The 15,702-nt window shown below is 34.0% G+C and overlaps 4 protein-coding genes across 4 annotated transcripts; 3 read left to right on the top strand and 1 right to left on the bottom strand.

Annotated features, from left to right (window-relative positions):
* Positions 1-1,575: 1,575 nt before the first annotated feature.
* PHYBLDRAFT_184509 (Homeodomain-like DNA binding domain-containing transcription factor) lies at positions 1,576-2,688 on the top strand (the record flags this gene model as incomplete). The annotated part of the gene is made up of 3 exons (XM_018438946.1): positions 1,576-1,622; positions 1,782-1,962; positions 2,036-2,688. Exons 1-3 carry the CDS (start codon positions 1,605-1,607, stop codon positions 2,686-2,688), a joined length of 852 nt encoding a protein of 283 aa, XP_018299011.1. The 5' UTR covers positions 1,576-1,604.
* Positions 2,689-2,889: 201 nt separating this feature from the next.
* Positions 2,890-3,591, bottom strand: PHYBLDRAFT_157038 (hypothetical protein). The gene has a single exon (XM_018433552.1). The coding sequence runs from the start codon at positions 3,319-3,321 to the stop codon at positions 3,163-3,165; it is 159 nt and encodes a 52-aa protein (XP_018299010.1). The 5' UTR covers positions 3,322-3,591; the 3' UTR covers positions 2,890-3,162.
* A 6,524-nt stretch (positions 3,592-10,115) lies between these two features.
* Positions 10,116-14,040, top strand: PHYBLDRAFT_104465 (hypothetical protein; the record flags this gene model as incomplete). The annotated part of the gene is made up of 10 exons (XM_018427846.1): positions 10,116-10,481; positions 11,689-11,976; positions 12,147-12,287; positions 12,424-12,564; positions 12,668-12,894; positions 13,015-13,200; positions 13,318-13,369; positions 13,459-13,537; positions 13,624-13,764; positions 13,865-14,040. The coding sequence occupies 10 exons, from the start codon at positions 10,116-10,118 to the stop codon at positions 14,038-14,040; spliced, it is 1,797 nt and encodes a 598-aa protein (XP_018299009.1).
* A 931-nt stretch (positions 14,041-14,971) lies between these two features.
* On the top strand, positions 14,972-15,699 carry PHYBLDRAFT_157037 (hypothetical protein). The gene is made up of 2 exons (XM_018433551.1): positions 14,972-15,068; positions 15,190-15,699. The coding sequence occupies exons 1-2, from the start codon at positions 14,976-14,978 to the stop codon at positions 15,358-15,360; spliced, it is 264 nt and encodes an 87-aa protein (XP_018299008.1). The 5' UTR covers positions 14,972-14,975; the 3' UTR covers positions 15,361-15,699.
* Positions 15,700-15,702: the final 3 nt, after the last annotated feature.

Here is a 15,702-nt window from a genome sequence, read left to right as displayed (position 1 = left end):
TTGTCCTACACCAGTATAAAATTCGACAATTTTCTTTTGCAAAAGAGAGTTGGATAATCTACAACGTAAGCCATATATATATATATATATGGCTACACTTCTGTGTCGTCTTGACAATAAAGTAATGATCTTAATTACACATGTCTACAAGTAGCAAGAAACATATATAATATATCTCTATCGACACAACTTTACGGTCCCTGTGCTTTTTATGTACACACACATTAAAATAAAGAGCATTCATTTTAGTTTGTATATATTAAGGGAGATTCTGAAACAATTGCTTAAACACCATACTTGGTCTCTATCTCTCTTTTCGCTTCTATTTCTTTATTTCTTTCTTTCTTTCTTTATTTATTTATTTATTCTTTTCAATTGCCAAACATTTATTTCAAATCTTATAATACACACACACACACATAGTATTCTTGTTCTTTTTATGTACAATGTAATGATGGTCAGTGCGCTAATCCCCTAATGTACAAGAAAAAGAAAATTGTATAATATTAACAACTTGTTGCTAGGCAACCAATATTTATAAAGTGAAATAATAATAAATAAAAACATACACACATAGACATACACATACACATACATAGACATATATATATATATATATATATATATATATATACAGTCCAAAGTTTTTGAATTATTATTATTATTGTTGTTGTTGTTGTTGTTATTATTATTCGTGTCTTGAATTATTAACGGTTGATTTTTTGTAAGATAAGAAAAATAGAAAAATGAAAACAAAAGGAGAATTCGATCTTTTGAGAAGTACAGTAAAGATAGTATGTGAGACAAAAATCAAGTCATGCGAAGTTATAGTAGAGAAATATATATATAATGGAAAAGAGGAGAGAGAGAAGGGGAGAGAAGGGGCAAGTATGTATATATACAATAATATATATACATATATAAAATAAAGTATTATTGGGGGGAGGGGGCAACTCTTGAGATATTAAGTTATATATGTGTGTTTGTTTGTGTCTATGTTTGTGTCGAGTGCTACGCATAAAAAAATAAGAATAGAAAGATGAAGAGGAAGAGGAAGAGGAAGAGGAAGAGGAAGAAAGCTAGTCTAGTCTCTGTAGATTATATGTTGTCTTTTAATGGAATTTAGACATGGACTTGGGGTAATATTATCTTTTTTTTTTTGAATTGTTGCTTCATAGCACTTTGTATAACAGAACCTTTATCTACTGAGTATACAAATACAGATACAAATATAAATATATATGATATTGTAATTGTGTATTCTAAAGGTTAACAAAGGCCTTAAACGGGTGGGGTACCAACGTTGACAACCACGATTAATAATAAAGGTTAGTGAATAATAAAGGAAAATATATGATAGTTTATATACATACGTACATACTTATATATATATATACATATATACATAAATAGAATACACTCACACAAACCTATATATATATATATGTGTGTGTGTGTGCATAAACCCCAAGTCAACTGCTAACTATCCTATTACTATTTTTTTTTGAATATAAAATAAGCCATTATTTTCTCAAGTGTCTCTTTCGTTCCTTTCATTTATTTATCTATTTTTTTCCTTGACTACCTTAACATCTCACATCACCATGACAACCACTTCCAATGTAAATAACTAATATATATATATATATACAAAATACATAAAATACGAAAAATAAATACGTACACTACGTTAAATAAATCCATAAAATCCATAAATAAATATATAATTACAACAATTTACCTGCATCGGGGTTCCTAATAACTCTTGATCCCCTCACTAGCTATCCACATCGCGCGTATTTTCCCCGCTCGTCTTGTATCACGACGGCGACACCAGCCCTCTGACAATGTCATTGAAAACAAATAGCCGTCGCTTGATGATCGATGAGCACAAAACAAAGACAATCGACAGGCTCCAATACGATGCTCATCTCTGGACAACACCTTCTGACGCGCCCAAGGGTAATATTATATATATATATATATAAAGATTGATATTAACCAATTGTTCTTTTACTGTATTTTATTTTACTAGATACTCAAAGACCCAGTCTAGACACTACAGGGAAACAGACACTCGATGTATCTCCGAGCACGAGCACATCATCTTCTTCAAGCACATCCTCCGATTCTAGTTGGACTAGCCGGAGCTCGTGCGACAGCATTGCCACGATCGATTCACCACCCCGAACGATGGAGCCGATGATTTACTCCTCAACGCCACCTCTTACGAGAGAGCTGTCACCTGTACAATCAGCTGTCTGCAGCATGCCTCCAAATACCATTGCAGATCACCACCAAATGCAGCAACAACAAAAACAACCAGTAAAAGATGCAGCCAAGAAAAGACGACGAGGAAACCTTCCACGAGAAGTAACCGAGTTTCTCAAGCACTGGCTTATTCAGCACAAGGCCCACCCTTATCCTTCAGAAAAAGAGAAAGGAGATCTGGCCTGTCGAACTGGCCTGACCGTCAACCAGATCAGCAATTGGTTTATTAATGCAAGACGCCGTATCTTACAGCCTATGCTTGACTCTGAACAGATCATTAGATCTCAATGGATGTCCTACCCAGAGATTGCTAGCATCGAAGCAAGAAAGATACGCCAGCTCAGTTTATATGCCCAGCAAGACTTTTCCATTCAACGTTCTCAACTACCAAACCTCAATTTCTTTGGACAATACTAGTCCTTAATACCTTTATTTATCTTTTGTCCATTATTCATTTTGTATTTTTTTACTTACTTACTTACTTACTTACTTACTTACTTACCTACTTACCTACTTACCTATTTACTTATTTCTTATATCTACGTATCTTTATCTATCTATTCATATATCCACTCTCTCTCATATATATATATATATATATATTTCTTCTTCTTCTTTACATACATACACACGTATATATCTCTATCATTCTATCTATCTATCTTATAATTTATTTTTATTACTACCATTATTATTATCTTTTTCATCAAATACCTTTTTTTTAAAAAAAACAAAAAAAAGTGTTTCACCGTATCAAATTTTACTCCTTACTCCTACTCTCTCTTTTTCGCTCTCTTTTTCGCCCTCTCGATTTCCATTTATTTCTCTCTCTCTCTCTCTCTCTCTCTCTCTCTCTCTCTCAAACACCTGTCTTGTTTCTGTATTCATCGCTCAACACCATTCATCGGCTCGTTTTACATGCATCATCCCTGCATCGGTTTCATTGATCAATTCGTGTACACAGACATTCATTGTTGTTACTTGCCCTGTACAACATGCATCAAAAAAGGAGCCAACATCTTGTATACCTTTAGCTCCCTTGTCTTGCATGTCTTTTACAGAACACGACTCATTAACGCGTCTTATTTTCTCTCTCTCTCTCTCTCTCTTTCTGCACCCCTTTTATGGCGGTTACTTTTCTTCTTTTTCTTCTTCCTCTTCTTCTTCTTGTTATTATTTACCTTGCTTTATTTTACTTTTCTTTTTATTATTATTATAATGAAAGAATATTCTCTATGATATGCCATCTACACAAAAATACATGTTATATTTTTAATCTTTTAATTTTTTTTATACAATATATATATAATTCAATTGCCTTGTATTTATCGTCTATCTTGTCTAAAAAGTAAAAAAGAAAAGAAAAGAAAAACTTTCTTTTTGTCATACTCTACAACAGGCGGTGTCACTAAAGCATAAATAATAAAGACAAAAGCAATAGCATATAGAATATAATAAAACAGATAAATAAAGAGAAGAAGAAAAAAAGATCACGCCCAAGCATGATGTGTCTCATTGACAAGGAGAGATTGCGTGGGCTACACAGGACCTAAAATGTATATACAAGATAAAATAAAATATTAACGATTATAAATATACCGAATAGAAATGTGGCAAAAGGAGAGATTCTAAAACCAAACACACGGTTACCCTTTATTGACTACACAAAAGCATTCATTGTTGCCTAGGAAAGTTAATTAGATAAAGATCCTTGTGTATCAAATAAAGGTAATCCAAGATTCTTTTGTGTGATATGGCGCCAATAATACCATATAAAATAAAATAAAATTATATAAATAAATATGTATATAAAAGCCACATATTCTTAAAGTACCACCGCCAAGGTACACACACATACACACACATACACCTATAGAAAGAAAGAGAGAGAGAGAGAGAGCAATATAAAAAAATATATCAAGGGGCGAGGTTTTTTTTTGGGGGAGAGAGAGAGAGCGCTGTTATCGTATACAAGATTAATCTGAAATCTATTCGGGAAAGATTGTATGTATGACATGGATTTAAATGTTGTTAGTTACCGTAGTTGTCATGGCAACAAATAGATTTTTTTTTATATAAAATAAATAAATATTGTGTATACCGGAAATCAAACAGAATTGGCATTATACTGAGCTGTACTATTTGAATTTATCTTTAAATAAATAAATAACAGTGAAAGGTAAATCTGCGGCCCGTGCGTTGGTGTTATGAGCTATGGTTGGACTACTCTAGACCAGGATAGTAAAATAGTAATGGAATTAAGAAGAGCGGGTTTTTTTTGTTAAACTGACTATGTGTGTGTGTGTGTGTATTTCTTTTTCATACTCTTCTTTACCATTAAATCTTTTACAAATGTATATTTTTGTCTTTTTGTTTGAATTTCATAATCCAAGTTCAATGTGTATGGGATTTGATATCCCGATAGGTTTTTTTTGTGCTTTCTTTTTAAGTCTGTGTCCAAGAAAACATCTTATCTAAATATTCAATCTTTCACCCTTATTTTTAGGTAATTTTTTTTTAAAAAAAGTGTATGTGTGTGTGTGTGTGTATTATGTCCATATTTCAATATGATCCTCCCTCTCAAATCCTAAGCACTACGCAGTTGCTATTTCCACCACCCCTTACTATTTCTCAATGACGATGAAGCTTCTCTGCTCATTAGCGCTCATTCTCCAATGACAGTCAAAGTGTCACCATTTTCTTTTTCTTTTTAAGAGAAAGGTGTGTGACAATGCAGGATAGGATCGGGGCCTTTTTTTTTACACATATTTAGTTTACCTATAAAATAGGAGCTTTGTGCGGAGTCATCTTGACTTTAAGGCAAAATAAATAAACATAAATAAATAGAATATAGCAAGGCCAAGTATCTTTAACTAACACACCCTAAAGACTTATACATCTTGCTTCTCAAAAGAAAGCTGTGATATAACAAAGCCTAGGACGCTAGAAAAACTCGAGGCAAAGTGATTTAAGCCAGTCTAGTTTCAGAGAAGATTGGTTCTATAGGTTCATCAAATCCAAAACTCATCAAAAATAAATAAATAACTAAATTACGATCTACAGAAAAATATCCAACAAATAGTGGGGAATCAAAAAGACAAAAAATAAAATAAAAATAAAGTTGGTGTCCTTGCCAAGCACTTGGTCATTTTCCTCTTTGGTTTGCATCCGCTATTAAATATACTAGGATTACCGTTTCGATCTTTTGGAAGGAGCCTGCTTTTTATTTTATTTTTATTTATTTATTCTTTCTTTCGTTTCATAATTTGCCTTGGTAACTAACCCTTAATCATAAGGAGGACAAGAAAATGGGTTTCTTACAATATTCTGTATATAGGCTTTAAAGAAGTACTTTGGACAATATTCAAATACGTTAAACTAACCTTGGATTCACAACTACTCTTATTATTGTTATTATTATTATCATTTCTCTTAATATTGTGTCCCCATTGCTTTTGACACCTTGACACCAAGATGACAGATTGCCCTATACACACGAGATTACACCAGAAATGGCTAATGATAGTCTCACAGGCTGTCGTAAAATATCAAAGTCAAATGTTGTTGGATATTACATTTCCCGTATTTGATTCCTTTGATAGCTCCCGCAATTAAGAAGATTCAATAAACAAAAAAGAAACTCTCTTTATAATTATATTATATATAGTAGATCAGCAGATAGTTTATCGATAGAATAGGCCACATCAATAATATTATCAAACAACAGGAGTTTAATTCTAACTTATATTAGTATTAGTATCAGTGTTATTTCTACAAGTATCTTGAGTTTAATAAAGGGAGAAGAACATCTCTAGATTGTTTTACTTTACCTTTAAATTTAATGTCTTGTAACAAGCCAACAAGCACTTTTTCTTATATCAAATATCATCAAGTACAGTAAAAAGAAAAGTCTCTTAATAGTCTTGATAGCTATCTATACATCTTGCTGTTCTTGTAATCATCAATGTCATTTTATCCATAGCTGTCTTGATTTCCCTTGTGATAAACCTGACAATATGGTTACATCTGGCGCCTCATTGATCCTCTATGATATAATTGTTGTTATTATTCTATAGTCATGCGATGGATAATCATCTGTAACGCAATTGCACTACTGATTCTATTAGAGAACATGAGACGATTATTATTTTTATTTTATTTAATTCGTCTTTTCATTCCCTTGCTTTTATAATATTCAATAACATTAGTATATATGACTATCAGTCTATTCACATACAAAATTACATGTTACAAATCCAACAATAATAAACCTTTAAAAACAACCCCCCCCCCAAAATGTTTCCAGATTCAATCTCACCAAATATACCTATTTATTTAACAGTGCCCGGTAAACCAGGAATGGTTTGAAACGTGCAATTTTTTTTTACGTATATATCTTTCAAGAGCTATTTTCTTTTTTCTTTTTATGCTTTACAGGCTCGAATCTGGCCCTGCTTCCACGGCTTATTTGTATCTAAGAAATCTAATGATCTTTAACTCTTTTATTCTATTACATTCTTCTTATTTGAAGCACCAAAAACCATAAAAAAAATCATGCATTTATTTATTTATTCGATTCTTAGTGTTACGAAAATAAAATTATAATTATAATTTATGTCTTGATACGAGTACAATTTTTTTTTTGTTTTTGTTTTAAAAACATAAGCCCCATATACCTATTTTTCTACCAACGAAACATTCTTATTTTCTTTTTAAAATTAAATATAAAAAAAAAATACATTAACCTGAAACAAGAAAACAGTTCAGCTAAAGGAGAAAGAGAGAGAGAGAGAGAGAAAAAGAAAGAATAGTCGTGTAGGGAGATAGTCTTTCGGCCTTGGAGCATTAAGAAAAAAAAAAAGAAAGTTTTCAAGAGAAAGCAAAAAGGTAATTTTTTTTTATTTTATTTTTTTGGTTTGTGTAGTATCAATAGCGACAGCCAGAAACAGAAAAACAAAACGAGATTTTGTTTTCACACTTCTTTGATAAACTTACAGAAATTCCCATATTATAGCATTTTGCCGGATATCTTTTAAAGTAAAACGATCATTTAAATAGATAGATAAATAAATACATACATAGTTTGTGACAGACAGACAGACTTCCTTGCCAATTTAATACCTTAAACAGTACATGTCAGCTCCAAATGGTTTCATTGTCTAAATTGTATTAGTGTGACCTTGCCGTACCTACTCAATAGCATTATTATGATTATGATTATGATTATCTTATCCAAAAGATAAATATCTATGAGCTCAAGTTTGGTTATAAGATACTCTTTTCTTTCTTTATTGTAACCACGACAAGATACAGCCTCTATCTTTTTATTTTATTTTTGGCATGTATGAAATATTTCCTTTTTGTACATTTAGTTATTAAAAGCATCACCAAGCTAACCTAGATGTCACGAGAGTTATAAACGCCAAAGTTAAATGTGAGGTTTTACGTTATCTATTTAGAAAGCCTTACCCAAACATCTTCTCTTTTCACAATACTACCAATTCTACTGCTGAAACTCACCACTTTTACTCATTTCTCTGGTCATACTTCTCACGCATCTATTTTCATATAAAGTTTAGTGATAAGCCAGATGTGCCTAACCCTAGTTGTTACACTATAATAACAATAATAGTAGTAGTAATAGTTAATATTAATAATGCCAGTTTTAGTAAAAGACAAAAATGGCAAAGAAATGTGAAATATTATGATTGAAACATAAAAAATAATCGCAAATCAATTCACCTAGCTCTTTATTAAATATAAAAAAAATATTAGTATGATGAAGCACTACTAGAAAATGATCTTAAAAGAATATTGGAGGATACATTTTGTATTTGTGAGCAACGTTATAGACGATATTATCGTGAAGGCCATTTCTGAATCATGTATTTAGTAAAGGTATCTTCAAGTTGGCAAAGTTGATACTGTTTCTTTAAACATTCTTTTGGGAGTTAGAAAGATGTGATATGATCTTAGATTGCTATTCTTCATGCAGCTAGCTACCAGGCAAGATTCTCCTTTTCTCTCTCTCTTTTTTTTATCAATTTACATAGATCAAGGAATCGATTGCTCGGCGGAAATGTTGACTATGTAAGTAGTGTGTAATTCTGTAGTCCTGTAGATAGCGATCTGGTAAGACATTTTGAGAGTAAGATGCAGGTGTATTAACATGTAGAAAATATAGGTATTAATGTGACAGAAAATGAGCTCACAATAACACCTTGTTACTTCTCTGTTATTCAGTAAGGGTAGCAGTGGAGCGATCGATTTACGAGAAAAAGAAAAAGAAAGAAATTCATCCTCAAAACAGCTCTTAAATCCCTTCAAAAAACAGCTTGTAGAAAATCATAATGTATAGCACGTCTACTCTTAAGCACGTAAAGCCAGTCGCTTAGTGCTTTGCATTGATCTAGCTACCAAATAAAAGTAAAATAATACCACCCATATATATATACGCGGTATTGTCTTGGCTTAGTTATTAAAAAAAAAGCGATTTTAGTGAATTGTTGCAAGTTTTCCGGGTAAAGTGTGTCATAGTTGAATTTTAATTAAGCACCAATTTTTCTCTCTTTTATATATATATCCCATTTTTTACGCCACCGTATTTTTGCAGTCAATGCAAAACACCTTTTTCTAACTTCTTCAACCCAGTATAAGGATTAAAGACAATATAAAATTATTCAAATCTAATAGCTTACCATTCAGTAACAAATCCCCCTCCTGAATCCGGCTTACATCATATCTCATAACACTGACTAGAAAGATCCTGAGAAATCTTATAAGCAGTTCAAGTCTCTTTCGGTATAAATAATAATAAAAACTATAGAATTCCAATATATAACATTATGCATTTATGGGACTAATTATAAGATAAATAGGAATAACTAAAAAAGGTAAACATCTACTATATTTAAATTATTTGATTGGAGTATATAGAAAAATAGTCTGAAATCCCGTAAATATTATTCGTTGTAAATCATTTTAATTAACTAGAAGCTAAAATTTTATTGGCATACGTTATAGCTCCGTAATCGTGTAAAATATACGCGCTCGTATACTATCTACGAGCCCGGAGTTATAAAGTCTGCCATTTCCTAAGTAGTAAGCACATATTTAGTTCGCTTAAACGCAAATAAGTTTTTTGAACCTCGACATAAACTCAGGTCTCTAAATTTGCAAACATTTTAATGGACGGTAAATAAACTTGATCTCTACGTCATCTTTAGCGGTTATTTAAATCAAGAAAAAAAAATCGCAGTGTAAACTATAGCAAGTCTCACCTCGCCTACCAAAAAAAAAAAAAAACTTTCTTTCATTGACTTTTGTAAAAAATAAATAATAATAATAAGAAAGAAAAAAAAAGAGCAAATAGAAAGGCAATAATGGACGCGGATACACCTACTTCATCGAGCTTGTACAACAGAGACAACACAAATGAAGACACAATAATGGAAGAAAATCCACAACCAGGCTCACAATCTGTTGAACAAGTACACGTCTCCACAGAAGAAAATCCCCATATGGAAACTACATCTACTGAAGAGCAGCGAGTACAATTCGCAAACACACAATTTACAGAAGAATCAGTAAAAGAACAAATCATCCAACCAGAACAACAACAACAGCAAGAGCAACAACAGGGAGAAAATGAAGACGTAGACGTAAACGTAGAAGAAAAAGTAGAAGAAGAAGGCGAGGAAGAAGAGGAAGAAGAAGAATACGACGAAGGAGGAGAAGAGGGAGAAGAAGAACATATTGATGCTGCTGATTACGATAAAGACGATGATGAGCAATTGTCTGTTGAAGAATACAACACACCTCCACAAACCTCAATGGCTATGGAGATGGAAGAAAAAGTAGAAGAGAAAAAGCCAGCCGTTGAATCACAAAAACAACGAAAATCAGAGGAATCTATTCCTCACCCAGCACCACATTCGGTAGAGCCTGAGGATTCATTTATTAGTGCTCCTGCTTCATGGCAGATTCCTCCGGGAGCACTTCAAGCAAAAGCAGATCATGCTAATCATGTGCGATTACTTGAGCCTATAATCAAAGTGAATCACAAATTAGAGCGCTTGGAAGAACGTGTTAAAGAGTATCCAGATGACCTTGAAGCATGGAACGCGTTAAAAACAGAAATCCAACAGACAGGAGATTTGGTACAAATGCGTAAATTTTATGAGAAGTTTCTTGCTGTGTTTCCCACCTCGGTAAGTGTGTCTTTCTTATTTGGTGTTTTTGAGGTCTTCTTTCTATCTCTCTCTCTCTCTCTCTCTCTCTCTATCTATCTCTCCGTCTCTTTTATATTGTTTTATACCTTGATGATATCTTTGATTCATCTAAAGGCAAAGAAGAGCAACGAGATGGTTGTATAGCAATCATGAGAAAGAAGGGGTTTTTTTATGCCGTTGTTGTTGGAAGAAGAAAAAGAAAAAAAAAGGCTAGGTAAATTTTTCTTTATTATTATTATTTTTTACAAGATGTACTTCTGTAGTACATTTCTTTACACTTTCCTACCTTTCATCTTCTCCTTCTTTTCAATTATTCCTATATCATACCTCCCCATTTCATTTCATTCCACTCCACTCCACCCTTTTTTTCCCTTTTCCTTTTCCTTTTTCTTTTTTCTTCTTCTTGGTTCGGCTCGGCACAGGCCATTTGACCAAAGAGCAGGGAATCAAAAAAGAAGAAGGATCCGGGACTTCTCGTTTCAAGCTCTACATTTCAACTTCTTGGAAGTACACAAAACAAAACAAAAAAAGGTCTGTCCACATAAGTATAAATATCTATCTATACATACATATATATATATATATGTGTGTGTATGTATGTAATAAACGCATCTTGCAAAAAGAAGGCAGCCAATTCAAGCGGTTTTATTTGCAGATGCTGTCGGTCTCTTATATTTCTGTATTGCTCTATCTTTTTTTTTGTATTGATATTCACTATTCACATTCCTTTTTTTTCCTTTCTTTTTTATTTTTATTTTTCTATGAGCGTTTTGATGATCTGGTTGGTTTGCGTTCTGAAGAGAAAGCTTTGATACTGATAATCTTTCTATGTTTGACCTCCCTCCTCCCCCTCTCTTTTGAACTCTCACTCTCAATTGGAAAAGAAAGAAAAAGGGAAACACTAGATGAACTTCTCCTGTGTTTTTTACCAAAAGAGCAAAAGAGATGAAGAAGAGAGAAAGAGATATTGGAGAGAACAAGAGAAAGGGATATGTAATTAGAGTTAGAAATAGAGAAATTATATATGGAAAGAAATGGATAGAGTAGATAGTAGAGAAAGGGAGAAAGAAAGAAAGATAAATGAAAGAAGAAACAAAGTCTTTGGAGGAAGAAGTAACATATTTTTATTTTTTACACTGACTGCTGACAAAAAACACACACACATCTCTGGTTTTTGTTCTTGTAGCCAAGACAATGGCTAGCTTACTTGGAAATGGAACTCAAACATTCAAATTTTAATGAGGTGGAGGGTCTCTTCAGACGTTGCCTAAAGACTGTGCTTTCCATCGACCTTTGGAAGTTTTACCTTGGTTATATTCGCCGTATCAATATGGGCGAAAATGGGGCTGCTGCAACTCCAGAAGGACGAACGATTATTGAGAAAGCCTATGAATACGTACTCAATAATGTTGGTATTGATAAGGAAGCGGGCCCCATTTGGGCTGATTATATCTTCTTTTTGTCCTCTAACAAGGTAAAAGAAAAGCTAAGAATAAGAATAAGGAAATCTTCTCCAAAGAAAAAAAAATAGAAAAGAAAAGAAAAGAAACATTTCAAAAATGAAAAACAAGGATGTGGAGCGAGATTTTGTTAGTAAAGAAAAAGAAAAAGCAAGAGGTTAATATGGACCGTCAAAAATGATAGACTACCAACACATGGGAAGAACAGCGAAAGATGGATAGTATGCGCCGTGCTTATCAAAAAGCAATGGCGATTCCATTGAACAATGTTGAGCATCTTTGGAAAGAATACGATCAATGGGAAAACACATTGAACAGATTGACGGTACATAACGAGTACATTTGACTAAAAAAAATAACAAGAAAGAAACAAAGTCGTACTAATATGCATATTTGCTTTTATCTTCTTTCCTTCTTGCTTGTTTGCTTGGTTGATTTTTTTTATCAATCTCAAACTGCAGGCCAAGAAGTTCTTGAGTGAAAGATCGTCAGCTTATATGACAGCTCGCACAGCACTACGTGAGATGAGAGGTTTTACAGATCAATTGTCACGTACAATAATCCCCAGACGTACAGAATGGACAGATAAAGACTTGCAACAGGTAAATAAATGAATAAATAAATAAATAAGAATAAAAGTATATATACATATATATATATGCATTATCATGTGTGTGGGTTGACTGAGAATTGATATTTGATTAGCTCGAGGTATGGAGAGAGTATATCCAATGGGAGAAAGGCAATCCACTTCATTTGGAAGACGAAGAAGCTGTTGTAGAAAGAGTAGCATACGCATACCAACAGGCCTTCCTTGTGTTGCGGTTCTTCCCTGTCCTGTGGTTTGATTATGCCATGTACTACAAAGAAATTGGCAAGGTTGACAAGGCATTAACCGTATTAAAGCAAGGAATGGAGATCTTGCCAACAAGGTAAAGTAACATGTAAAATAAACAGATGCACACCCGAGTAGCCTTTCTGATATGACTTCCAAAATACGACCATACTTTCTAATATATATATATATATATATATATAAATTGTCTTGTTAGTCTGTTGATTCACTTTGCCTATGCCGAGTTGTGCGAGTCAAGAAAGCAATTTGACGAGGCTCGACAGGCATTTGACTCTCTTCTTGAGCAATTGGATCAGGATATCGAAAAGTTAAAATCAACCGCTCAAAAATCCGTCGAGAAGTTGCAGCAAGAGGCTGAGGAGGAAAAGTCCGGCATGAATTTGTCTGATGATATCGACGGAGAGTTGAGAGAACAACTGAGACAGAGAGAAAAGCAAATTAAAAAAGAACAAGATGAAATCGAAGAGCGTGTGAAAGAGCAGGTGGATGGCGTTGCAAGAAGCTGTTCACTTGTCTGGATCATGTATATGCGTTTTGCAAGACGTTCTGATGTAAGTTTCTTTATTTGTATTTTTTTTTAATACTGTACACTATGTATATGTACAAGTACTTTATGCTTATCCAAGGTTTGCGAAACTAGGGCATCAAAAGTGCAAGATCATTGTTCTCTAGAGCACGCAAGACTACCAACCTGACATACCATTTATTTGTAGCTTCTGGTAAGTATCCCTCCAAAAAAAAAGATGATGTGATACAGAATAAGAAAGATGCCCATCAAACTAACTGTATGATATTTACAAACTAGCGTTGATGGAGTACCACAATAGCAAAGATGCCACCATTGCAGGCAAGGTATTCGAAATTGTGGGATACAAGCTATTCGCTGATGACCCTGCTTTTGTGTGTGAATACCTTGATTTTTTGATTGAGATGAACGATGACAACAGTAAGTTTTTATTTCTCTTTCTTTATTGCTTTGCTAGATATGACAATAATCTAACAGCTGATTTACTATGATGCATAACATTCCCTTCTCTTTATTCAAGATACTCGTGCTTTGTTTGAAAGAGCCTTGTCTACAATGCCAGCTGAAAAAGCAGGCCCAATCTGGTCAAAATTCTTGGATTATGAAAACAAATATGGAGATTTGGCAGGTGTCCAAGGTGTAGAGAAGCGTCGAAATGAGGCAATACAGGGCAGTAAGTATAGAGATGGGACATGAATTTACCCAAAAGTATTAAACCTTATGTTCTGTAGCTACTGTGCTTGAATCATCCTTATTTCGCTACAGTTATCTGGATATCGGCATAGATATTGACTCTGAGCTTGGTGGAGAAGGTAATTTAACTCAATTCAATTCAACTCAACTCAGAATAAGAAAAAAAAATATGGCTATCGTGTACAAGAATAATAGTCTAATAGACAATCTCTTTCAAAAACCAAAAAAAAAAAGCTCGAAAGGAAAAGAGCCCGAATGTTGCTCAATCGCCTGTCATTCAAGAAGCAACTGTTAGTGGAACTACTGGACATGAAAGATCCCACCGTAACAAAGATCACGGGAAGAAACCTCTTTTGCAGCCCGTTCACCCAGAGAAATATCCTAGACCTGACTTTGAGCAGTGGAAACCCTTTAAGCCTCTGACCGATTCTGCTCGCCACGTAGCACCAAACACTGTAACTGTTCCACGTGTAGTTGCTCCAGACTCGGTTCCCAAGGTTTCTACTCCCACACCCGATGTCCCACCTGTTGCTGCAGCTCCCGCACCTCCAGTCACATGGAACAAGACACAGTCTACAGATTTACCTGGCCCTATTGCTTATTTTGTTTCCAGTCTTCCACCAGCACATTCATTCAATGGTAAGATAAAAACAAATACAGTACAATAGAGTCAATTGAAAAACCAAAGCAAAAGGGACAGAAGAAAAAAAGAGAGGATCAGGACTAATAAAAAAAAAGAAATATTAATCATTTGCTCTTCCTTTTAAAAAAAAGGCCCCTCGATTCAAGCAGGTGAATTGGCCGATCTTCTTCGGAACATCATCGTTCCTGTTCCTGCCCAGCTACCCGCACCCGGGAATACATCTGGTACCATGGTTGCCCCTGGGCGCAACCAGAACCCTCAATCGCATCCCAAGAATATAATGAATGGACCACCTATGCACTCGCAACAGCAAATGGCTGGTAGAGATATGCCACCAATACGTGGAATACCTGGTAATCGTGCAGGTAGAGGAGGTTTCAAGACAAGGGTAAGTTTATTTATTTTTATTTTTTTTTAAAAAAAATGCGCGCTTCATTTTGACTCAAAATCACAAAATATTTTCTTTGTTTATTTGTTGTTGGTGCTATTATTACTATTATTACTTCTAGGGTGGTGGTATGCCAATGCGGGGTGGCAAGGGTAATATGAAGCGTAAAACGCGCGACGATCATGAAGATGATTATATGCCCCACAAAGGCATGGGTCCCAACCGCCCACCGGATAACGATATCTTCAGAGCCAGACAAGTGAAGCGACACCGTGATGACCCACCTTATTAAACAAAAATGCTATAACAAATACTTCCTCCAAATCCCAACGGGGAGATGTATGTATGTGTGTGCGTGTACGTGTGCGTGTGTGTGTGTGCCGTGTTGTGCCGCCAATCTTAACCTATCAATCTATCAATCTATCAATCTTTTTTTTTCTTTATTTCTTTCTTTTTCTATTATTTTCTCTTTCACTTTTAAACTACATACTTCTTTGTGATCATCAAGTTTCTTTTTTTTTTGCCACGATTCTATTATTTTTTTTGTTGTCTTTCATTTTTTCTATTATTATTTTTTGCGATAAAAAAATCCCATTTTCTTAAATAATAATAATAAAAACCACACTCACACAAA

This window comes from Phycomyces blakesleeanus, assembly GCF_001638985.1.
Source record: "Phycomyces blakesleeanus NRRL 1555(-) unplaced genomic scaffold PHYBLscaffold_1, whole genome shotgun sequence".
In the NCBI taxonomy this organism is placed as follows: Eukaryota; Fungi; Mucoromycota; class Mucoromycetes; order Mucorales; family Phycomycetaceae; genus Phycomyces; species Phycomyces blakesleeanus.
This window is presented reverse-complemented; position numbering and strand designations above follow the sequence as displayed.

What these genes read in the sequence shown, in the direction of transcription:
- PHYBLDRAFT_157038 (XM_018433552.1), bottom strand. Translation starts at nt 3,321, where the DNA reads ATGCAAGACAAGGGAGCTAAAGGTATACAAGATGTTGGCTCCTTTTTT.
- PHYBLDRAFT_157037 (XM_018433551.1), top strand. Translation starts at nt 14,976, where the DNA reads ATGCACTCGCAACAGCAAATGGCTGGTAGAGATATGCCACCAATACGT. An exon ending in GAGGAGGTTTCAAGACAAGG is followed by an intron (nt 15,069 to 15,189) that starts GTAAGTTTATTT and finishes TATTACTTCTAG; the next exon opens with GGTGGTGGTATGCCAATGCG.